General features: G+C 39.5%; 2 protein-coding genes across 4 annotated transcripts; one reads left to right on the top strand and one right to left on the bottom strand.

Moving 5' to 3' along the window:
• The first annotated feature begins 1,856 nt into the window (after positions 1–1,856).
• On the top strand, positions 1,857–13,770 carry LOC124879080 (glycosylated lysosomal membrane protein). The gene is made up of 7 exons (XM_047383389.1): positions 1,857–2,014; positions 2,454–2,618; positions 10,965–11,063; positions 11,150–11,314; positions 11,709–11,927; positions 12,276–12,544; positions 12,625–13,770. The coding sequence occupies exons 1-7, from the start codon at positions 1,904–1,906 to the stop codon at positions 12,797–12,799; spliced, it is 1,203 nt and encodes a 400-aa protein (XP_047239345.1). The 5' UTR covers positions 1,857–1,903; the 3' UTR covers positions 12,800–13,770.
• A 3,344-nt stretch (positions 13,771–17,114) lies between these two features.
• Positions 17,115–23,633, bottom strand: jtb (jumping translocation breakpoint). Of its 3 annotated transcripts, none has more exons than XM_047383396.1 (7): positions 23,416–23,633; positions 21,741–21,850; positions 21,227–21,495; positions 20,667–20,707; positions 20,494–20,576; positions 19,448–19,527; positions 17,115–18,460 (listed from the first exon to the last, which is right to left on the bottom strand). In XM_047383396.1, the coding sequence occupies exons 3-7, from the start codon at positions 21,313–21,315 to the stop codon at positions 18,304–18,306; spliced, it is 450 nt and encodes a 149-aa protein (XP_047239352.1). In that variant the 5' UTR covers positions 21,316–21,495; positions 21,741–21,850; positions 23,416–23,633; the 3' UTR covers positions 17,115–18,303. The 3 variants fall into 3 exon arrangements, with proteins under 3 accessions (XP_047239352.1, XP_047239350.1, XP_047239351.1); XM_047383394.1 differs by having other exon boundaries at positions 20,494–20,579; positions 23,416–23,628; XM_047383395.1 differs by lacking the exon at positions 21,741–21,850 and having other exon boundaries at positions 20,494–20,579; positions 23,416–23,628.
• Positions 23,634–24,891: the final 1,258 nt, after the last annotated feature.

The following is a 24,891-nucleotide window of genomic DNA, read 5'->3' as shown; positions in this document are numbered from 1 at the left end:
AAAGACAGTCCTTTAAAGGGTGTCTTTATTGCATATAGAGAAATTAGAATTAGTCAGTTGGTTGATGATACCACATTATTTTAAAAAAATGCGGCTCATATTTCCATTGCTATCCATTCAAGAGATGTGTTCTCTGCAGCTTCAGGTCTCATGCTTAAACCATATGAAATGGGAGCTTTTTCCTCTTAAAGACTTCAACTATATTAAGATTTACAACATATCAAAAACAAACTTACCTTGGAGTTACAATAATGAAAAAACCGATAGACGCTCCGAAAACTTTAACCTGATCAATCTGAAAAAACAATACAAAAACGTAATCAATGGCTTCAAAGAGATTTGTCTCTGAAAGGACAAATATTATTAACAAAGTCTCGTTTTACATATGCAACTATTCCTCTGTCTGTCAGTAAACTAATCTGTACTGTCATAGATAAGTTACAATTTAATTTTATATGAAACAAAATCTGTTATAAACACTTATACTTCTGGTAGTCTAAACGTTTTGACTCTACTACCCTCAACAATACCTTTAGAAGTTATTGGATATGGCAGATATTACATAACACTACATCTACGTGGAACTTTATACCCAAATACATTTTCTCCACCATTAGAGACCTTGAATATTTAGATTTATGTGATTATAAAATAGATAAACATCAAATCAAAATAACAAATTTTCATAAACAAATGCTGTTGGCATGGTCTTTAATTTATAAACACAACTTTACTTCACATAGATGTTTCATTTGGAGCAATCAGTACATCAAATACACAAATAAATCTGTTTTATAACTCATGGTTTGATTACAATTTAGTTCAAGTAACTCATTTACTCAGTGATAATGTGAATTTACCTAATTACTCTGAGTTCATGTAACCTTTTGGTATTCCAGTAACCCCAAAACAATTCGCCAATCATTATGGATGCTGTTCCCTCTGGTATCCTGTGCTGAGAACCAACCTGTGTTCCACCCTTTGACCCCCACACCGGTGAGTCACACATACCTTTTTATCAAATCCAAAAATAACCATTGCTGCATTAGGTCATTGTTTCAAACAGAATACCACCACTCCATATGTTGTTCATTAATGGCCAGGTATTGTAAATGGGTTAAGTTGAGTCAATGTGTGGAACTTGCCTTACACATACCTCCTTTTTGTTTTTGTGTGGCTGTTTTTTTATGTTTTCACTGTTGTCTGCACTACAAATTGCCCCTTGGGGATAATAAAGTTTATTTGTTATGACTTGACCTGCTTACAAACAAAGCAAGAAAAGTATCATATAAATTCATTCGTAGATATTACCCTGCCAAGCAGTACTGGTTGAAATTTAAGAAAGGTGTGTGAATTGTTCTCTGTGTGCGTCTGAACCTGAAACCGTGAAACACTTGTTCTGGCACTGTCATACTAGTGCCAAAAAGATTCACTCTTATTTCCATTTAAGTTGGAACAATGTACTGTTTGGAGTCCATGACATGAAAAGCAAAAAAACAAAAGAAACAATATATTATAAATTTAATAATACTCTTAGTGAAATTCCACATACACATATCTAAGTTCAGTCATTCTAATCCCTTTTCTGGCGTTTCAAAAAGACTCTGAACAGTAAATTGTAAACATCTGACTCTAATTAAAGAAAGCTATAAAAACACTTGATTTATGCACTTTATTTAATGTATTTACAGGAATAATCTCTATTACTTCTGTTCACTTGTGTAAATGCATATTAAAAACTAGCTTGTACTTCTTTCAATAAAGTAAAAAAAGGTAACATATATCAATGGGAGGCAAGCCTATTTCCTTCAAGATGTGACACATAGAGGCGTGGCTTCTCAACGGTCAGCTGACATGAAGGAAGCGGTCATGTGACCCGCGCCGCATTTCAGTCACAACAAAGATGGCGGCCGTAGTGACAGCAGGGACTGGCCGAGTTTGGGGGATTTTACTCGTTTTTATTTTTAATTCGTGTCAAAGTTTGTTCAACGGTGGAGATTCCTACAGCAGAGCGGTAAGAAAATACATTGAATTACCCCCTGAAAGAGCAAAATTACAGCAGGGACAGACAGGAAGTGAAAGTATTTATTAATCTAACAGTCAGCACAGACTGAAATCTTCCCATATTTTTTTATGAACTGTTTGACAATTGTTTTGTTTTGTATAATTTATTTCATAGTAACTGTTAGTAAAGGAAAAGCACAATGAAATACAGTATTCTAGCTTTTCACAATATTATCTATTTTCTGATAATAAACGGATTAAAAGAGCACTCATGTGACCTGATAGACGAGATAATTGTATAAACTCTAACAATCTTATCAGTAAAGGTCTCCACATGTTTTTGAACGCACGTTTCCCCTCAACATACTGACTCTCAGCTGATCTATCAAATTTTAAGTAAGCTATCACTGCTCTTTAATCTTTGCTTTGTTTTCTCTTCTTTGATTTAGCTGACAGTGCAGTTGTTCCCAAACTCGAACTCCACACCCCCTGGTGGCGAGCTTCTTCATGTGAGAGCTGTGGGAGAAAACGACACATTGCACTTCCTGTTCTGCAGCCAGGGGGCGCCAACACTGCTGATCGTGCACACCAACTCCTCTTCGTCTACGGTCAAGGTTGGGGCAAGACTTCCTGTTTTCATCACGTATGATTGAGGGGTCACTACATTAAATATTAGATAATAATTGTCCTACAAATATTTAGAAATATAAATTTATTTATTGTCCATTATTATGTTACTGATAAGATAGAGATGAGTGAAGTTAGCATTTTTCACCTTTTGAGTTAAGTCCAACAATCTTCATCAGCACGTTGCCTCATTTTGCACAAAAATGTGCACAATAAGGCAAGTTTTTCTGCCTTCAAAATTAAGTAGAAACTCTTATTATTGATAAAATAGATGTTTTTTGTTTTTATTTGTTAGACTTTAGGGCAGCAAAATCCTGATCTGTGCATCTTTAGTAACATTTGATACTACAAATTTTAAATATGTAAGTAAATAAAATGTTGCAGTCAGGTAATTTTTCTGCAATGGTGTCAGACCTAATGAGGCTTTAATGCGTGATGCTAAACTTTATATTTTTGGTTGGAAAAACCCAATGTGAAGAATTAAAGTTGAGAGGCTTTTTATCTCCGTTACCAGCTTCATTCAGCCGGTTTATAAATTATCTTAAGTTTTAGGCCTTAAAATTCTTAAACAGATCCAGATTTTCATTTGTATGTTAACTTACATTCAAGAGAAACTAAACCCCAAACCAACTTTTTGTGGAGATAATTAAATGAAATTCTAAAATACTTTATTAATCCCAAAGGGAAATTAAATGTTGTTATAGCTCATATTATGAAGGTTTCTTCAAAGAGCCGTTGTAGATGCTGATGGCTGTGGGCAGGAAGGATCTCCTGTAGCGCTCCGTCTTACAGCAGATCTGAAGAAGCCTCTGACTGAAGACACTGTTGTTGTAGGAAAGTCTGATGAAGAGGCTGCTCAGGGTTCTCCATAATGTTCTTCATTTTATGAAGAATCCGTCTTTCCACAATGATCTCCAGAGGTTCCAGAGGAGTCCCCAGAACAGAGCCAGCCGTCTTTATCAGCTTGTTGAGCTTTTTTAAGTCCCTGGTTCTGATGCTGCTTCCCTAGCAGATGATGGCAGAAGAGATCAGACTCTCCACAACAGACTTATAGAAGATCTGCAGCATCTTGCTGCAAACACCAAAGGACCTAAGCTTCCTCAAGAACTTCAGTCTGCTCTGTCCCTTCTTGTAGACGGCTTCATAGTTGCATCTCCACTCTAGTCTGTTGTCCAGGTGAACACCGAGGTATTTATACTCCTCCACCACCTCCACTTCTTCTCCCATGATAGAAATAGTTTTTGACTTATTCCTGTTTCTCTTAAAATCTACAATCATCTCCTTTGTTTTAGTCACGTTCAAAATGAGATGATTGTTTCCACACCATGCCACAAAGCGGTCCACCACCTTCCTGTACTCAGCTTCTTGTCCATCTCTGATCCACCAACAACTGCAGAATCATCTGAGTATTTCTGCAGATGACAGGAGTCTGTCTTGTACTGGAAGTCTGAGGTGTACAGAGTGAAAAGGAATGGTGAGAGTACAGTCCCCTGTGGTGCTCCTGTGCTGCTGACTACCTGGTTAGACTCACAACCCTTCAGTCTCACAAACTGTGGTCTGTTTGTCAGGTAGTCTTTGATCCAGGAGATTGTTGAGGCCTCTACCCGAGTCTTCTGGAGTTTCTGACAAAGTGCACCTCCTTGCTGTTTCTTATCTTGACTTTAAGTTGCTTCTGTATACTCCTCAATGATTCTCTGTCTCTATCTCTGAAGGCTAATTTTTTCTTGTTAGGCAGGTTCTTTTGGTCACTGGTGATCCAGGGTTTGTTATCGGGGAAGCATCTCACCGTTCTGGTGGGGATGGTGTTATCTACACAGATGATGTAGTTGGTTGTCTCTCCATGTGGCTGGCTCAGTGTGTTCCAGAATGTAGCTTCAAAACAACAGACAGGGACTTCTTCAGCTTCCTGTGACCATCTTCTCACAGTTCTCTTTATTACAGGTTGCCTCTAAACAAGGGGCTTATATTTCTAGCAGAGAAAAACAAAATTGTGATCTGATTTGCCTAGAGGAGGTCTTGCAGTAGAAATGTATGAGTCCTTGACATTTGCATAAAACAAATCCAACGTTTTGTTTTCTCTGGTAGAACAGCTGACAAACTGTTGAAACGTTGGAAGTGTAGCAGAGAGTGAAGCATGGTTAAAATCACCAGATATTGCCCTGGTTGTAAAAAAAAACAACAACCCCACCGCCATTGTGATGAGTCCTAACAAATGTCCAAAAGTAAAAAAGTATCAGGAAAAATCCTTACAGCTGCACAGCATTTGATACTGGAGAGGATACTAGTCCAAAAAAAAATCTATTTTAATCCACCACAAGAGGAATTTGAGTTCTTAAAAAGAATTAATCAAAGTGAAAAGTAACAGAGCTACTCCAACCTGCTGCCACCTTGAGCGGCACAATTCTAGAACGTAAACTGTACAAACTGGGCCATAAGGGTGCTATGTTTATGTTATTGTGTTTTTTATTTTTATTTCATGTAAACTTGTTTATTCTGCAATATTTGTCCTAAAATCATCTTAGTACTGCCGTGTTTAGGTTGAATGGTGGTTACTGGAATACAATTTTCCTATTGGTTCAAATGGTACAGCTTGGTACATGCTTAAGTCACAGCCCCCTGCATTAGGATATAAAATCATCTCACTTTGACATGCCCCCGTAGCAGCTTTGGGCATTGCCGAGTCAGCACCTCGAGCTGCTCATCCTCACACTTGGCACCACCTACTTTGGTGGCATTTTTCAAACTTTGTCTGATTTATTCTTTTAACTTGGGGTTTAGTTCCACTTTTAAGTAAAACGCACTTGTATTTGGTTAGAGCTCCTTTTGCATGAAATACATTTCACGTCTGAGTTGTTTTGTTGTCTCATCTTACTTTACTATGTACAGTGCCTTGCGAAAGTACTCGGCCCCCTTGAACTTTTCAACCTCTTGCCACATTTTAGGCTTCAAACATAAAGATATAAAATTCAAGTTTTTTGTGATGAATCAACAAGTGGGACACAATCGTGAAGTGGAATGAAATTTATTGGATGTGTCAAACCTTTTTAACAAATAAAAAACTAAAAAGTGGGGCGTGCAATATTATTCGACCCCTTGCGTTAATACTTTGTAGCGCCACCCTTTGCTGCAATTACAGCTGCAAGTCTCTTGGGGTTTGTCTCTATCAGTTTTCACATCCAGAGACTGAAATTCTTGCTCATTCTTCCTTGCAAAACAGCTGGAGCTCAGTGAGGTTGGATGGAGAGCGTTCGTGAACAGCAGTCTTCAGCTCTTTCCACAGATTCTCGATTGGATTCAGGTCTGGACTTTGACTTGGCCATTCCAACACCTGGATACGTTTATTTGTGAACCATTCCATTGTAGATTTGGCTTCATGTTTTGGATCATTGTCTTGTTGGAAGATAAATCTCCGTCCCAGTCTCAGGTCTCTAGGAGACTCCAACAGGTTTTCTTCCAGAATGGTCCTGTATTTGGACCCATCCATCTTCCCATCAATTTTGACCATCTTCCCTGTCCCTGCTGACAAAAAGCAGGCCCAAACCATGATGCTGCCACCACCATGTTTGACAGTGGGGATAATGTGTTCAGGGTGATGAGATGTGTTGTTTTTACACCAAACATATCGTTTTGCATTGTGGCCAAACAGTTTGATTTTGGTTTCATCTGACCAGAGCACCTTCTTCCACATGTTTGGTGTGTCTCCCAGGTGGTTTGTGGCAAACTTTAAATGAGACTTTTTATGGATATCTTTGAGAAATGGCTTTCTTCTTGCCACTCTTCCATAAAGGCCAGATTTGTGCAGAGTACGACTGATTGTTGTCCTATGGACAGACTCTCCCACCTCAGCTGTAGATCTCTGCAGTTCATCCAGAGTGATCATGGGCCTCTTGGCTGCATCTCTGATCAGTCTTCTCCTTGTTCGAGATGAAAGTTTAGAGGAACGGCCGGGTCTTGGTAGATTTGCAGTGGTCTGATACTCCTTCCATTTCAATATGATTGCTTGCACAGTGCTCCTTGGGATGTTTAAAGCTTGGGAAATCTTTTTGTATCCAAATCCAGCTTTAAACTTCTCCACAACAGTATCTCAGACCTGCCTGGTGTGTTCCTTGGTCTTCATGATGCTCTCTGCGCTTTGAACAGAACCCTGAGACTATCAGAGCAGGTGCATTTATACGTTCAGTTCACTCAGGCCTAAACTGTATTAATCCATGGTTATATTTTAACACACAAAATCTAGAGTGAATTCACAGCCATAGGGTGAACTAATTCATGTTTATATTCGTTTTTATGAAGTACAGCTAAAAACAAAGTTCAACTTTTCATAATGTTTCGTGTAAATTTGATTATTTACTCCATAATGGTGCGTTCACACCGAACGCGGTTTCTGCGAAAGGAGCGGCCAATTTACATGTTATCCCTATGTAGAGGCGCGTTCAGGACCGGAGTGGCGCGGCGCGGTTCGAAGGACACGGAGGGCGCGGCGCGGAAGGCGCGCAAAGCGAAGCGGGAGCGATGGACGAGTTGAAAAATCTGAACTTTTGCCTAAATTCGCGTCGCGTCAAACAATCAGGGACTGGATGTGGCTGTGATGTAGGGTGAAGGACCAAAGCGGAGAAGAAACGGTTGTCAGTGAAGATGGAGGACCAGATCATAGTGGCGGTGTGCAGCAAGCCAGAGTCGCATGACTCAGAACTAATTACTTTTACCGAGACAAGTACAGAAAGGATCTGGTCTGGTTATGTTCAGGCACAAATATCTTATATTTAGGAGATGTGGACATTAAAAATCGGCTGTTTTTTTTTTACTGAGCTGAGATTTATTTATTCACCGAAGACAGATGGACAGGTGTTCAGCAGCGGGGATACAGCGCCGGTAAACCACGGTGAAGTTAGTTTAAAGTTGGATGTTCAAGCTCCGCGGAGTTAGCGGCATCTAGCTCACGGTTGATCCGATTCAGGCACTTAGATTTTCCACGATTGTTTGGTTCAGAAACTTATTGACGGTCCCTAGTGAACCACCGGGCGTCAGAAGAGGGAGCAACAGAGAGCAGCTTGCCGAAATCTGGGTGCCTGACTCGGATCGGCCGTGGACTGGATGCCGCTGGCTCCGCGGAGCTTGAGTGTCCGGTGTCCGGCTTCGGGCTGGCTTCACTGCGGTCGCCGGTAGTTGGCGTCCCGGAGGCCGATTCGTCTCCCAACGCGGGGCAGCAGATCTTCGAACTGGGTCCTGGATAGACGGAAGTACTGCTGAAATCGACCGTGCATTGTGGCCAAACAGTTTGATTTTGGTTTCATCTGACCAGAGCACCTTCTTCCACATGTTTGGTGTGTCTCCCAGGTGGTTTGTGGCAAACTTTAAACGAGACTTTTTATGGATATCTTTGAGAAATGGCTTTCTTCTTGCTACTCTTCCATAAAGGCCAGATTTGTGCAGTGTACGACTGATTGTTGTCCTATGGACAGACTCTCCCATCTCAGCTGTAGATCTCTGCAGTTCATCCAGAGTGATGATGGGCCTCTTGGCTGCATCTCTGATCAGTCTTCTTCTTGTTCGAGATGAAAGTTTAGAGGAACGGCCGGGTCTTGGTAGATTTGCAGTGGTCTGATACTCCTTCCATTTCAATATGATTGCTTGCACAGTGCTCCTTGGGATGTTTAAAGCTTGGGAAATCTTTTTGTATCCAAATCGGGCTTTAAACTTCTCCACAACAGTATCTCTGACCTGCCTGGTGTGTTCCTTGGTCTTCATGATGCTCTCTGTGCTTTGAACAGAACCCTGAGACTATCACAGAGCAGGTGCATTTATACGGAGACTTGATTACACACAGGTGGATTCTATTTATCATCATCAGTCATTTGGGACAACATTGGATCATTTTCATTCCACATCACGATTGTGTCCCACTTGTTGTTGATTCTTCACAAAAAATTAGAATTTTATATCTTTATGTTTGAAGCCTGAAATGTGGCAAGAGGTTAAAAAGTTCAAGGGGGGCGAATACTTTCACAAGGCACTGTAGATCAAAAGCAAAATGAGGTCAGCCCAGTTTACAACTTTTCTACCACATATTTTCCTTCCACTCTACATTAATTATGACTGTGTAGGTCAGAATGTGCTCATAACATAACTTTTTTGTTTTTTTTTGCGGCCCTAAAGTCCTTTAATTTTCAATTTTTCTGACAGTAGGCAGACAGGAAATATGGGGAGAGAGAGGGGGAAGGCATTCGGCAAAGGTCTCCGGGTCCAGTCCTCGAACCGGTAAGCCCGCTTCGAGGACTGTAGCCTCTATACATGGGTCGCGTGCTTAACCCCTACACCATTTTTGAGTAAAAATATGTATTTTATTGGTCCAATGTGATCACAATTCTTAAGGAATTACATTTTGGGTTTTCATAAGCTATAATCCACAATTATCAAAAATAAATGCTTGAAATATAGGGGTTGGACAATGAAACTGAAACACCTGTCATTTTAGTGTGGGAGGTTTCATGGCTAAATTGGACCAGCCTGGTAGCCAGTCTTCATTGATTGCACATTGCACCAGTAAGAGCAGAGTGTGAAGGTTCAATTAGCAGGGTAAGAGCAGTTTTGCTCAAAATATTGAAATGCACACAACATTATGGGTGACATACCAGAGTTCAAAAGAGGACAAATTGTTGGTGCACGTCTTGCTGGCGCATCTGTGACCAAGACAGCAAGTCTTTGTGATGTATCAAGAGCCATGGTATCCAGGGTAATGTCAGCATACCATCAAGAACGACGAACCACATCCAACAGGATTAACTGTGGATGCAAGAGGAAGCTGTCTAAAAGGGATGTTCGGGTGCTAACCCGGATTGTATCCAAAAAACATAAAACCACGGTTGCCCAAATCACGGCAGAATTAAATGTGCACCTCAACTCTCCTGTTTCCACCAGAACTGTCCGCCAGGAGCTCCACAGGGTCAATATATACGGCTGGGCTGCTATAACAAAACCTTTGGTCACTCATGCCAATGCCAAACGTCGGTTTCAATGGTGCAAGGAGCACAAATCTTGGGCTGTGGACAATGTGAAACATGTATTGTTCTCTGATGAGTCCACCTTTACTGTTTTCCCCACATCTGGGAGAGTTACGGTGTGGAGAAGCCCCAAAGAAGCGTAACACCCAGACTGTTGCATGCCCAGAGTGAAGCATGGGGGTGGATCAGTGATGGTTTGGGCTGCCATATCATGGCATTCCCTTGGCCCAATACTTGTGCTAGATGGGCGCGTCACTGCCAAGGACTACCGAACCATTCTTGAGGACCATGTGCATCCAATGGCTCAAACATTGTATCCTGAAGGTGGTGCCGTGTATCAGGATGACAATGCACCAATACACACAGCAAGACTGGTGAAAGATTGGTTTGATGAACATGAAAGTGAAGTTGAACATCTCCCATGGCCTGCACAGTCACCAGATCTAAATATTATTGAGCTACTTTGGGGTGTTTTGGAGGAGCGAGTCAGGAAACGTTTTCCTCCACCAGTATCACGTAGTGACCTGGCCACTATCCTGCAAGAAGAATGGCTTAAAATCCCTCTGACCACTGTGCAGGACTTGTATATGTCATTCCCAAGATGAATTGATGCTGTATTGACCGCAAAAGGAGGCCCTACACCATACTAATAAATTATTGTGGTCTAAAACCAGGTGTTTCAGTTTCATTGTCCAACCCCTGTATATATCTGTTTGTGTATCTAAAAACTGTCTTTAGACTTGAATTACTGAAATAAAATTTATTTTCAATTTGTCTTAGATGCACGTGTAAGTAAGTAATTAGATTAACTGAAGTTACTTTTTGTGTTTCATGTAGGTTGAAACTTTAAGTGATCAATGTTATTTAAAAGCAAAACAAGCCTTAAATTGAACTTTGTTAAACTTGCAAAACTTTGTGCAGACAAGTGAGCAATAATTGGATGGTGAAAACATGATGCTTTTCTCTAAGGTGAACTTAAAGTTTAATCACAGGGCATTTAAAACACCTGGACAGTATACTTCTTTTTTAGGAGGATTTAAGTCTCTTTTAAAAATGTAAAAATTAAATAAAATGCAAGGATCTTAAATCAGCAGCATCATTTTATTGAAACAGCTTTTTGTGAAAAATTTTAGTTTAGTCACTGTTTTAAATAAACATTTTTAACAACTGTAAAATATCAGATTATTATTCTTTTTGTTGTTTCAAAATAAAAATGAACCAGGAATTGTTTTGTATTTTTATAATTATTTCTTTTTATTGTTTTTGAATTTGTTGAGTATATAAATTTGTCGAAACATTTTTTTTAATGAAGTTTTTTGTTTTTCATCTCAGGTAAACTGGCGTCAGTTTTTGGCTCGTAACACCAGTGGCAGCCTGACGGTGGAGCCGCAGAGCAGCATCCTGTACAGCACCGCTGTTGTCTTCAGCCGGGTCAGGAACCTCTGCCAGAGATGTTTAATCGTTTAGCACAAACTCCTCTCTGTGTTTGCTGGAAAACATTTTGTTGTGTCTCCCAGCTGTTGGAGTACGATGACGAAAACAACACGGCTGAGGCGACCTCCAACTTCTTCCCCGCCTATGAGCTGCAGGACTTCAGCTGGTCTCGGATGAACCTGTCGGATTACACAGCTGTGCTCTGTGGGTCTGTCCCACAGTCCAGCAACGGATCACTCTGCCTTCAGGTTGGTCCTTGTGATAACCCAGGACACAGGCAAAATTAAGAGCTCATATATGATATTATCATAAAACTTATCATTCAGATATATGAACTCATGGAGTTGACTTGGCAATCTTATATTTATGAAATATAAGCTCATTATTTGTGTTTAGCTACCCTTTAATTCTAGCTATGTTCCTCATCAGTTTTACTTGCCTTTCTCATAATTGTGAGACACCATCTCGTTATATTAACTGAGCTGTCTCACAAATATCAGTCATGATTGAGAGTCAAAATTATGAAATATGTCTGATATTCATCAGATAGCACCAGTCTTCTTTATTATTAAAAAGGTGAAAGAAATGGGTTTCCTTCATGCATCATGAATTTCTTAACTCTAAGCTTTTTTTGTTTTTCAGTTGTCAGTGTTTGGCTCAGAGGGGCGTGCTGAGCTCTGGCCCCGCCTCCTCCATTCTGCTAACTCCTCCCAGTTGGAGGTGTGGCTTAACGGCCTGCTGCCTCGCTCCAATACCTCCAGGTTCATCTTGGAGCTGCAGGCAGTGGGCGGGGCTTATCCGCTAAGCAAAGTAGACGTTCTCCAGTTCATCGATGACGAGTACACACCTTCAATATTCAAGGTGACAACAAAAGCAAAACCTTTGTTATTTCCCAGCAAAATACACACTTTGTTTATATTATTAGTATTTTATATTTCATAATTTTATTTAACATTAATTCGAATTTTTCAATATTGTTCAGCATATTTTAAAATTATGACAGTAGCCATGTTAAAGATAGGAAATGCTCCTAATAAAAAGCTAGCTCGCACACTGTTTAAGAAGTTTTGGCCCTTGAGCCACTTCAGAGTCAAATTTGATCTGATTTAAGTGATATTTGAAGGATTAGTATTTTTATGTTTCTGTTTGGATCAGTTTAAACTGATCTCTTCTGCTGCTATTCAACTATGTATCGTTATAACCCTTTAGGTGTCTCAGTGGGTGTCTTCAGCAAACAATAGCTCAGATGTCCTGGGTTTTATCCAGTGGAAGCCTGTTGCGTACCGGAAGTCCTGTCCGGCTCTCGAGGATGCAACGCCGTGCCAAAACTCCGACCCACTGGCACAGAGCGGGAACACGACGACAGCTTCATCAGCTTTGATTCAAGCATTTTATTCTGATCCGAAAGCAATGGGAATGAACGTGAGCTTCGGCATGGCAGGAGAACCTTTCTACAACAGCACCATGTTCCTCAGCTGGTTAGTTTGTCTCGTTATTGATTGTTAGCTGTTGCTGATCCATGAGAACCTATGAATAAATCCATCTCCATCTCACCCAGGACGATGCTGGTGGGCGTCGGCTCTCCTCCCGTTGACTCGTTCTCTCCGATGGTGATCGGCATCATGACGGCAGGTTTGGGGATTCCCATAGTCCTCCTGCTTGTGGGCGGAGTTTATCTATTTTTCATGAAAAAGAAAGAAACCTCAAAGATGGCCTACGAGCCAATCAACTGACAGCCAAGGCTCGGCCTTTTTTTTTTTTTTCTACGTGAAGTCACTGATGGCTCAGCAAATCATGAAGCAGCTTGTTTACTTTGTAATGGTAGACATAATTTTCTCAGGTTGAAGATTTAATCTTTCATTGAAAAATAACTCAGATCAGTTACAATTAGACTAAAATAGAAGCAAGCTGTGTTTTTGTTTTTTAATTAGAAACATTGCAGAATCAGTGAGATTTAAAATCATTTATTGTACATAAATTGTACTTTTAACGTTTTTTAAAAAAATGTATAAAGATTTCATATAATGTTGATTTTAAAGCAAAGAATTTACTTTAGATCACATTTAGACTCAAACTAGCAGAAAGCTACTGATTACACAACACATGTATTTATTTTATTGTGTTTGTTTTGTGCCGCTTGTTTTAGTTGAGAAAATGGAGAAAATGTTGCATATCTCAGCTCAATAAATGTTGAGGTCTGAAGAACAGCTAAATAATCAGAATTGTTGGTTTGAGTCTGAACATCACAGAAGAATGTAAATAATTAAATCCTGACATGACCTAAACTGCATCGACCAATCACGGCTCTCTGTGAGATCACCTGGAGGTTATTTTAGCCATGGAAAGAAACCATGTTGTGAGCTTTAACACAATTACTTGTAACAATCTTTAATCTGTGTATTTTGCAGCTTTAATAAGAAGTCCAAGCTTTTGTCTATTCACTCCAAAAAATTTGCTTCAATAAAAAATGGATTTTCTAGATTATTTCACTGATTTGGAGCATTATTATAAGCTAGTGGAACAGTTTTGATAATTGTGTCTTAGCTTTTTGTAAAATGCAGGAATCATACAAAGTCTGGAAAGGTTTGGAATTTGCCTCTAATATTTTTCAGGTCTGGATAAGTGTGGAAAAAAGAAAACCGAGCAAGGAAATTTTCCCATCTTTATTATTTGAAGGAATAAAAATCAAATACTGTTTAAAAAATGCTGTGGTTTTTACATTGCTTTTATCATTTGACATGCTTTATTTTTGATTTGCCACATCAATCCTTGATTTTATCTGTTCTACCTATAAATATTTTTGGGTTTTCACTTACTGACTGAATGCTCAAGCGTAAAATAAAATAAAAATAAAGGGTACTTTTACTACCTTTTACGTCTCTGGCCAAACCTCAATTTAACTGGAGCCGTGGGTAAAACGATTCGACAAAGAACTGTGAAATGGACCTCGTGTTTTAATGTATTTTAAAGAAATCAAAGCAACAGACAATTTGTCCAAAATCAAAACAGATATTGATCTAGGTAGCCAATCCTGAACGGGGAATCAGAGACGAGCCAGCCAATCAGTAACAGCACAGCAACCTGCAACTGCACAGTGGACTGCAACACAAAGATCACAGGCCATAACACAGTACCAGTTAAGGTCCCAGTAAGATCTTTTTTATTTTTATATTTCTGGTAGGATAGAAAAGGGTTTTCCTGGCATGCCTCCCAGCCAACTAGTGTACATGCTGAAGGAACATTTGATGACCCTAAGATGCCACTCGCAGCTGCAGTTTCCTAACAGCGAGCTTCTGAGGTTTATTTTACCACCTTCACCACTGTTTCTGATGACAAGATACACTCCAGTCCTCATCCAGCAGCATCTTTCCTTCTTAAACGGCATGATTTCTTGTCTTTCCTACATTGAAGAATGGCTAAATGAACTGGGTCTCTGTGTCACTTATTTAAACCCCAGGGAAACAAAGTCCTGGATTCCTAGAAACAGTCATAAACTTAAAGTATAAACCAAAACAATGCTTGAGTTACATTTTTAAGAATCGTTATGGGGATAACTGACACAGGTAGAAGAAAGCTTTTAAAACTAATTTTGTAAAAGTTTTGGATGCAGTGTTCTTTAATGGCCTTCTCCTACTGCTGCTTATCCAACAAACTAATACAGGTCCTTCTCAAAATATTAGCATATTGTGATAAAGTTCATTATTTTCCATAATGTAATGATGAAAATTTAACATTCATATATTTTAGATTCATTGCACACTAACTGAAATATTTCAGGTCTTTTATTGTCTTAATATGGATGATTTTGGCATACAGCTCATGAAAACCCAAAATTCATATCTCACAAAATTAGCATATTTCATCCGACCAATAAAAGAAAAGTGTTTTTAATACAAAAAACGTCAACCTTCAAATAATCATGTACAGTTATGCACTCAATACTTGGTCGGGAATCCTTTTGCAGAAATTACTGCTTCAATGCGGCGTGGCATGGAGGCAATCAGCCTGTGGCACTGCTGAGGTCTTATGGAGGCCCAGGATGCTTCGATAGCGGCCTTTAGCTCATCCAGAGTGTTGGGTCTTGAGTCTCTCAACGTTCTCTTCACAATATCCCACAGATTCTCTATGGGGTTCAGGTCAGGAGAGTTGGCAGGCCAATTGAGCACAGTGATACCATGGTCAGTAAACCATTTATCAGTGGTTTTGGCACTGTGAGCAGGTGCCAGGTTGTGCTGAAAAATGAAATCTTCATCTCCATAAAGCTTTTCAGCAGATGGAAGCATGAAGTGCTCCAAAATCTCCTGATAGCTAGCTGCATTGACCCTGCCCTTGATAAAACACAGTGGACCAACACCAGCAGCTGACACGGCACCCCAGACCATCACTGACTGTGGGTACTTGACACTGGACTTCTGGCATTTTGGCATTTCCTTCTCCCCAGTCTTCCTCCAGACTCTGGCACCTTGATTTCTGAATGACATGCAGAATTTGCTTTCATCCGAAAAAAGTACCTTGGACCACTGAGCAACAGTCCAGTGCTGCTTCTCTGTAGCCCAGGTCAGGCGCTTCTGCCACTGTTTCTGGTTCAAAAGTGGCTTGACCTGGGGAATGCGGCACCTGTAGCCCATTTCCTGCACACGCCTGTGCACGGTGGCTCTGGATGTTTCTACTCCAGACTCAGTCCACTGCTTCCACAGGTCCCCCAAGGTCTGGAATCGGCCCTTCTCCACAATCTTCCTCAGGGTCCGGTCACCTCTTCTCGTTGTGCAGCGTTTTCTGCCACACTTTTTCCTTCCCACAGACTTCCCACTGAGGTGCCTTGATACAGCACTCTGGGAACAGCCTATTCGTTCAGAAATGTCTTTCTGTGTCTTACCCTCTTGCTTGAGGGTGTCAATAGTGGCCTTCTGGACAGCAGTCAGGTCGGCAGTCTTACCCATGATTGGGGTTTTGAGGGATGAACCAGGCTGGGAGTTTTAAAGGCCTCAGGAATCTTTTGCAGGTGTTTAGAGTTAACTCGTTGATTCAGATGATTAGGTTCATAGCTCGTTTAGAGACCCTTTTAATGATATGCTAATTTTGTGAGATAGGAATTTTGGGTTTTTATGAGCTGTATGCCAAAATCATCCGTATTAAGACAACAAAAGACCTGAAATATTTCAGTTAGTGTGCAATGAATCTAAAATATATGAATGTTAAATTTTCATCATGACATTATGGAAAATAATGAACTTTATCACAATATGCTAATATTTTGAGAAGGACCTGTATACAAGGTTCCTACACACCTTTTCAGACTCAAATTTCCAGATTTCACAGTGCAATTTTTAGAAGTAAATGAACATTTGTACACCGTCTGGCTTTGAAAACAGAACCTGGAAAAGTAACTGTTGGAATAATTGAATATAGATTTATCTTATGTTTTTCCTTTTCTTTAACTTGACTATTTGATTTTATAACCTTTCATGATGTTTGTGTGAGTAAAAGATGTGATGAGTTTGTCTGCAGGCAAAGGTCATAAAGATGAAGGCTGATTGTGCTGAACAGAAAACACACTGATCCTAAGATTGGAGGAGACTATGGAAGTGTGTTGTTACAAGATAATGGTGTTTATGACCTGTTTACGATGCAGCTGTTTTTCCCATCCTAAGAGAGCGACATTCATTGTAACTAGGGAGCCCCAAAGATAATAAAAAGAGAGGATCGGACAGATGGTTTTCAGAGCGGTAGGAGATTTGTAACTGAAAGCACATCTCTGTCCGTTCTCCTCACAGCGAGTAAATAACTAATTCTTTGTCTTTCTCTTCTTTTTGTGATGTTATAAGTATTTTAGGTTGTTTGAACCTGACAGTAACGGGCTGTAAGGAACAGGACAGACGGACTGGAAGATAGAGATGACTGAAAAAAATCTGAAGACATATTTTCCATCCTCTTATTTTTATGTTTCATACTTATCCAGATGTGAAAATACATAAATGAAATTCCTTACTTTTCCAGGCTGCATAAGAAACCCTGGAATGACTTTTGCTTGTGAATCCATTTACTCTGTTTTATGTTTCTCTTCAGTTTATTCTGTCAGAAACTTCACAGAGAAACGAAACAAACTTATTATTTACAATAAAAACATCAGAACAAGGCAGAAATGCTGTGACTCAGGAGCATAAAATCTAAACAGTATGTTCTGGAGTTTCTTTAGTTAGAAGCAGCAACCAATCAGAATGAAGATGGGTGGATATGATTGGTGGAGTCCAATTCTGATCCATTTCAACCAGTAAATTCTGTGCAACACCGTTCCTACACATCCTTAATGCCAAAATTAAACATTTCGAGACTTCCCAGTTACTATGAAACTCTACAGTTCACCATGAATTTATGGCAGATATTTACAGTGGTCAAGATTTAAATATAGAAAGCTGAGAAAAAAATGGTACAGGAAGGAAGGAAAGAATGAGAGAGGAAGACAAGGATGGAGGGACAAAGGAAAGGAATGAAGAACCCAAAGAAGTAGACAATGGGACAGGCAATAAGGTCTGAGAATACAAACATGTTCCCATACTCTTGTTTCCCTACTTATCTAGACCAGGAAAATACTCAGATCAAATTCCAGACCTTTCCAGGCTGCGTAGGAACCTGCTATATGGAGTCAGAAGTGAAATACAGCCACGTCATCCAACAGTGATGTAAAGAAAGTCCAGACCACACGATATGAAGCTGAACTGTTTCAGAAACAGCTGCTGCCTCGTAGTGTTGTGATGTTACTTCCAGAGACCATTTCTGGAAGTTCCTGTCTGTGACATCAGAGCGATGCAGCTGGTTTACGACGTCAGGAGAAAAAGTTTCCGCTGCTGTTTCTGAAGGATTAGTTTCACTTCTTTTCAGTTTGATCCTCACTTAGTTCAAGTTCTGTTTTTTATTCTCAGGTCGAGAACTACTCCTCCCCTAAATTCTCTATAAACTCTGTACACTAAAATATATTCTACTGTTTGCATCAGGAGTTGGGACATTTCACCGTCCTGCTTTTAGTTTTTTCTGCAGTTTGAAGAGAGAAACAGTTGCTGGTGAAGAGAAAAACTTCACAGACGGAGCGAGGAGCTCACCAGCTCGATCGAGAACATCCAACAGTCCGGTTTCTCTGCAGGTTTCTCTTTAGTCCTGATTGATCTCAATCAAAACCTTTCAGAGTGGATACATTTTAAAATACTGCCACAGGATTTAAAAACCCAACAAGATCCACCTCCTAGATGGACTCGATCTGTCGGCGGACCTTTTCAGAGGCAAGGCGATCCAGCCAGCGCTGACGAATGACCACCAGAACAGCAAAGACAACCATCAGAGCCAACATGGCGGCCTCAAACTTCCAGAAGAGGTGTTCCTCCAACAGGGCGGAGCGGCAGCTGGGAAGAGAAGAGCAGTTAGTACCTGAGCAGTTAACACTATTCTACTTACATCCGACTCAACTTCAAACCTAATGCAGAGTTCCTACAGTTTCCATGTAAGGTTCCCAGTCCTTAACCTTAAATATAAAATCTCAAAGTTCACCGCGAATTTATGGCAGATATTTCTACAGTGGGCAGAGTTTAAATATTAAACCTGGAAAAAACAGGAACAGGAAGGAAGGAGATGAGGACAGAAGGAAACAGAGAAGGAAGGGAGATTGACACAAGGAATGTAGGAGGATACTGAAAAATGGGAAGGGCAGGGAAGGAAGTACACAACAAAGAGAAGTAGAAACCAAGGAATGAAGAACAAATGAGTGGAAGTAGGGCACAAAAGAGGGACAGAGAGAGGAAGGAGAACATCTAGAAACCAAGGAAGGACCCAAAGAATTAAGAAAGGGAAGAAAAGGAGCGGTAGGGCACAAGAAGAAAAAACAGAGAAAAATGGGGGAAGACTAGAGAAAAGGACACAAAGAGTGAATGGAGAGGGTACACAAGGAAGAAATAAAGGGAAGGACACCAGGAAGCAAGAAAGGAAGGAAGGTCACAAGGAAGGGATGATAGAAGGAAGTTAGGTAAGAGAAGGAAGGAAAGAAAGAAGTAGTAGGAAAAGGGTAAAGAAATAAGCAAGGAGAAAAGGAAGGAACGAAGGAAGGACACAAGGAGGAAAGACAAGACAACAATTACCTAGGAAGGAAATCAGAAAAGTCTGGAAATACATATATTTTTCCAAACCTTTTTCTTTTTCCATGTTCATCCAGACCTGGAATATGCTAAAGTTCAATTCCATATTTTTTCAGACTGCTTAGGAACCCTGCCTAAACAAATTCTTCAAAGAAAAAAGTCCCTAAATGTGTTCAAACTTTTCCTGACTGATCTCCTTCTCCAAGAGGAAGCCATCTGTAATTTTCAGTCTCCACTGAGCCCGGATGATCAGGGACTGACCTCTTATACTCCTCTCTGCTGGTTCTGGTGCAGTTCACTCTCTCCACGTATCCCGTCTGTCTGCATGCCGACTGCATATTCTGAAACACAGACGTTCAAGATATTTGAGACCGGCTTATCATCTTCTCAGAACCGGCCCCCTATTAGATCCAGGCTCCCAGATGTAAAGTTTCTGGGTTTCATGGATTGTTCAACAACTGAATTAACTTAAACCTTCAGAAGGAGATCACCATGAGTTCGTATAAGATCCTCCCCGTGAGGTAACTGACTGAAAATACATCAGTGTAAAAGTATTTAAGCAAAGATTTTAAATAAAAATGTAAAAGGATCTAATTGTGCTATTTAAAACAGAAAAGCCACAATCATTCCCTCTGCTGCAAAAATTTTAAAGTTTTAATAATGTTATCAAATTTACCACCTTTCTTTTGATACATTGAATAGGGAGTAGCATTGAGTTTCTCTATGCTAGAAATTAACAAGTACAGCATAACGGATGCAGACTAGTTAAAAACGCACAAAAGAGGAAGAAAAATATTAAAAACAATGACAGATTGTAGAGTTCTGCTTGTGCTGCTTACTCTTTTGAATAGAACGACAGCGCCTCCGTTAAGAGAAAACTTGTCATCCTGGCCTCTCCTTCATAAGACTTTATATTGTAGGACCAACATGATGGAAAACCTCTAAAAACCTTCATATAGCTCTAAACCGCTAACCAGCTCATGTCAAGGAGGAAATTATTTTATTCTTGTGAAACTGGAAACTCGTTTTATCATTTTATCACTATGTGAGCGTACACTATAGAAGCCGCCCTCTGATTCCACACAAAAGGTAACAGATTATTAGTATCTAAAGCTCATATGTCTCAGTGATGTAAACCTCTTCCTTACATCTTTGAGCAGAATCAAAATTATTAATGGCAGACAGAATTAAAAAAATCAAATCTAAAAAATTGAATTAAAAAAACAGTTATAAATAAATGGGAAAAAGGGTTCAAACATCGTGTATTCTGCTGATTAAAAAAAAGGAAAACAAACTGCGAAACGTACAGCGTTGAAGTCGTTGCAGAGATTGCATTCCTCCAACACAACAAAGTTCTCCAGCAGCCAGCAGGGGGCGACAGCAGGCTTCACTGCTGATAATAGAGCAAAAGGAGGAGGTCAGACAGAAGAAAAGTTTTGAACTCGCTGAGGGTTTCATGTTTGAAGCAGCTGAAGCGTACCTGTTGTCTTCTCCTCACTCAGCAGAGCTGCTCCAAACACTCTGGAATAAAAACACATTAAGCATAAAAACTGCCTTTTAGTTTCAGAAACTTAATTTCTATTTAGGCACAGAGACTATAAAACTCCACTGGAGGCTGAAACTACTGTTACTGTTCCAGACCCTTAATCCTGGAAAAGGACTGAATTCCCGGTCATTTTTAAAAGTAGGAATCCAAAGATCAACAATGAGGAGATGAGGGGGGAGGGAAGGAAGAAAGGATAAACAGATGGATGAACGGGATGATCTTTTAAACAATGGAGAGGAAAATAAAACAAATTTCCCCATTTACAATTTTTCATACTTATTCAGACTTCAAAAATACTTGAATAAACTCCTTATTTTTCCAGATTTTTAGGCCAGTAAATTGGGAATACTTTTAAACATTGGTGAGATACAAAATGTTATTTTCATCAATTAACAGAATTTTAGCTTTACAAATTTAGGAAAATTGTTTGAATCAATGACATCATCAGACTTGGTCAAGCCAAAGCATCCTCCGGGTCCAGATCAGAGACTGACCTGAGCGAGACGAGACCCCAGAACAAAGCGTGGAGGAGGAGGACTCGAGGTCGACAGCAAGCGACTGGGATCCGACAGTCGCTCTCCATCAGTCTGCCTCTCCAGCTGGAAGGTGACAGCACAGCCACCCTGTCTCCCTGCTGCTGGTTTCTGACCAGTACCCCACTGGCTCTGGACCTGGTGCAGTCTTAGTCTTGGATTAGTTGCTGTCTGTGTTGCTTACATGGTCAGATGTGACTGAGTGAGTCAAGGCAACAAGCTGCTGAGACCTAAAAGATAAAACAAAATCCATTTTTCTGGAATTTCTTCCTGTTATTGTTCGTCTGATTAGGAACAACTTCTGGACATTTTGGAAGCATCATTTTTTAAACCTGAAAGATCATGAAAATCTGCCAATCCTGGAAACTTTGGAAACATTTGGAATAGTTTTCAGAGAGCGGTACAGAGCCATTTCACTGCTTTTATGGCATCTAGAACTCTTGGACGAGTCAAAAAAGGAACAGAGTAGACCAACCTTTATTTTTTTATTTTGTTTTGACCAGAGCCCTCCTCCGTTCACCAACAAATTGTTCGATTCTGGATCTTTCTCAGCATCTCATTAGGACTGGCAACGCTGGAATTAAACTTAAAAAAAAAAAAAAAACTCAATATTGTAAACCAATGTACTTATTAATTTTAAATTAATTGAATTCCAAAAAGTGCAACTGACCAACACTTGTTCAAAAGCAGCAGACGTTGCAATCATCTTAGTGAGTTAATATTTTGAATATGTGCAAAGCATTTGAACAGTCTCTTTGCCATTCAGCTTTCCAGAGCCCTCCAGACGTCCTAGACTACGAGCTGTTTCTCTAAAACACACCTCGAACTTGGGTACTTTATTTTTGTATGCACCAAAAAGCAGTATTAGTGCTTAGTTTAGCATTTTAGACTGTCCAGTTCAACCTAACAGGCAATGAAATGACCCTTTAACCCTTCTACCACAAGACTGTATCCAGTCAGTAACTCAATAACCAAAATACCGATCGGTAGATGTTAAAGTCAAGGTGTGATAAGGCAAATCTAAGATAAACCATGTTAATTTAACAAACAAATGTCAAACCCACTGCATTTAATAAGCATTATAGGCATTCAGATAATGGAGAGAAGAAAAGTCTGGAAAAAATAATCAAATAGGTTTTCAAACTCATACAGACATGGAAAATTATAAACACAAATTAGATTGATTTTAAGAATGTGCAAGAACCCCTGTATATTAGGGGTTTAGATTATTGGATTAAGGCTGCAACTAATGATTATTTTGCTGTTATTCTGCTGTATCTGTTGATTATTTCTTCGCTTAATAATTGCACAGCAAAAGGTGCTTAATGGGAGAGTTTTTACAGAATTTTAACCAGGTGAGGCTAAAACCAGGCAACTCCAGGAGTTCTGGATAGAGCATATTTACAGACAACGAAGGTTTTTTTTATCTTAAATGCAAAATCTATATAGTTTTTTTTTTACAGTTTTGGCCAAATTATTGTTCTGAGTGGGTTGTTCTTTTAGCAAATGGCATATTTTATTGTCTGTATACTCCAGTAAACAATTATTCGATTAATAAATTAGTTGACAACTATTTCAATAATCAATTAAAGAACTTTTCCAACATACTTGACCCAGTCTTATAAAGATTAAGTACAATAAATGGAGTGAAATTGAGTTAGAAGGCAAGACAAAGCGAATAACACTAATCAAAGCCACTTTATACATTAGTTATATAAATTGTCATCACAATCCAAAGACGCAAGTAATGATTGCTAAGTGTTGTGTCACAGAAATAACAGAAGCTCAGACCTAGTAATATTGTGTTTTTACTTCTCTCTTTCATGCTGATAAAGTTTTTCCAGATTTTTCTCCCCATTTCTCGTCCTGTAAATCCACATCTAAACAGAAAAGGATTATCTGACCAACAGATGGTTCATAATCAGCTGACTCTACACACAGCTGATCAATAACGAGTTAAAACGTTAACAAATGCGCTAACTGGCTATTAGACCATTAATAAGTCATGGTTGATCAGTTTATTTGCGAATTACGAATATAACACAAACACTGGGAGATGGTGGCAGTGATTTACAGTCCTCCTACTCTGAGTGTTTACCCATAAAGAGGAGCTAGCATTAGCTGCTGTTAGCTCAACTCTGAGGACTCACCGTGGTCCGCAGAAACAGCCGCCATTTTTAGATCCAACACGGGAGCTGAGAGGAAGAGCAGCGGGTTTACAGCGACGGATAACACACTCGCCCGTTAAAATGAACGGAGACCGGACAGAGAGAATACTTCAATCCACAGGCTGTTACCGGATTGTTAGACGGACGGCCTCTGATCACGACGGCACGAAAAAGTTTAGAAACGTCAGAAATACTTCCGGTGGGGACATTTCAAAATTAAAGCATGTAGGCAGCGACAAGAAAGAACAGATTTTTATTAATTGTTATATATTTATTAAACATTACATACAAAAACAATATGAAGAAGACAACGATAATAAAAGACCTAATAATGCTGACATTTATGTGCAAAATAAATGTAGTTTAGTTTTATTTATATAGAATAAAATTCAAAACAAATGTTAGCCTATATGAGAGTATGTAAAGATTGTTTGAACTGTTTCTAACATACCCGACTCTTTGCGCTCAAAAACTGCTCACTGAGAACCTAGAACATCTTTTCTTGCCAGTGATCTATTTAGTGATGTCTCTTAGAAATCCATTTTGACCTGTGGAGTTTAAAATTTTCATTAAGGAGCCTCTTTTAGACAATAATAATTTCCCAATTTTCTGTAGAATCAGCTGTCTGATCTCTAGGAATTTTCCAGGATCCTCTAGAAGTTCATCACGACTTTTTGCACTTATTGATGTTATAATTTTGGTAGAAATTCTCATGGGCCTGTCTTTGAGCTTTAAAATCTCATCACCATCTCATCTCATACTTACTGCCCGCTAAGAGTTTCTCAGTGATCTTTGGGAACTTGTCAGCAGCCATTTAAACCCCCATTATCTTCCTCTAGATCCTCCACAGTTACAAGCACAGTCTCTTTACTGATTGCTAGAAGGCTACAAAGAATAAAAATCTAATTTTGAGTTCCAGAATCACCCAAGTTGTCTCTTGCACCCCCTCTAGAAACACAAAACGTCTTTACGGACCTCTAATAACTGGCTTCTAATAGTTGTTAACACATTTCATTATGGCTTCTACTAATTTAATGTTGTTCAGTTCAGTTATTCATCCAGAACTTCTTCAAAAATTATATTTCAAGACATTTTGCAAGACAAACCGTTTCAATTAATATTTCTAGATTTACAATTCCAAATTCAATTCAAAGCAATGCAGTTTATTCCAATATAATCATAAGGTCACATTAAGATCCAATTACATACAGTCCATTATGATACAAATTACAGTAGAGTGCACTTAGAGTCAGTGGATTATGGGTAAAACGTTCTCTGTCTAAGAAAGTCCAGGTGAGTGAATCAAGTAATCCTGGGCAAGTATGTGACGACAGTGGAGAGCAACCACTCCCTTGTACGATAGGTTGGATGAAGTCCTGAGCAAATTTGATTAAGATCCTTTTCCAGCAGCATCCACAAGTTTAATTGTTTCAACACTTTGCATTTAATGCAATTTGT

Source organism: Girardinichthys multiradiatus, chromosome 13 (genome assembly GCF_021462225.1).
Source record: "Girardinichthys multiradiatus isolate DD_20200921_A chromosome 13, DD_fGirMul_XY1, whole genome shotgun sequence".
Lineage (NCBI taxonomy): Eukaryota > Metazoa > Chordata > Actinopteri > Cyprinodontiformes > Goodeidae > Girardinichthys > Girardinichthys multiradiatus.
Note: the sequence above shows the minus strand (reverse complement) of the source record. Positions and strands in the feature narration are given on the sequence as shown.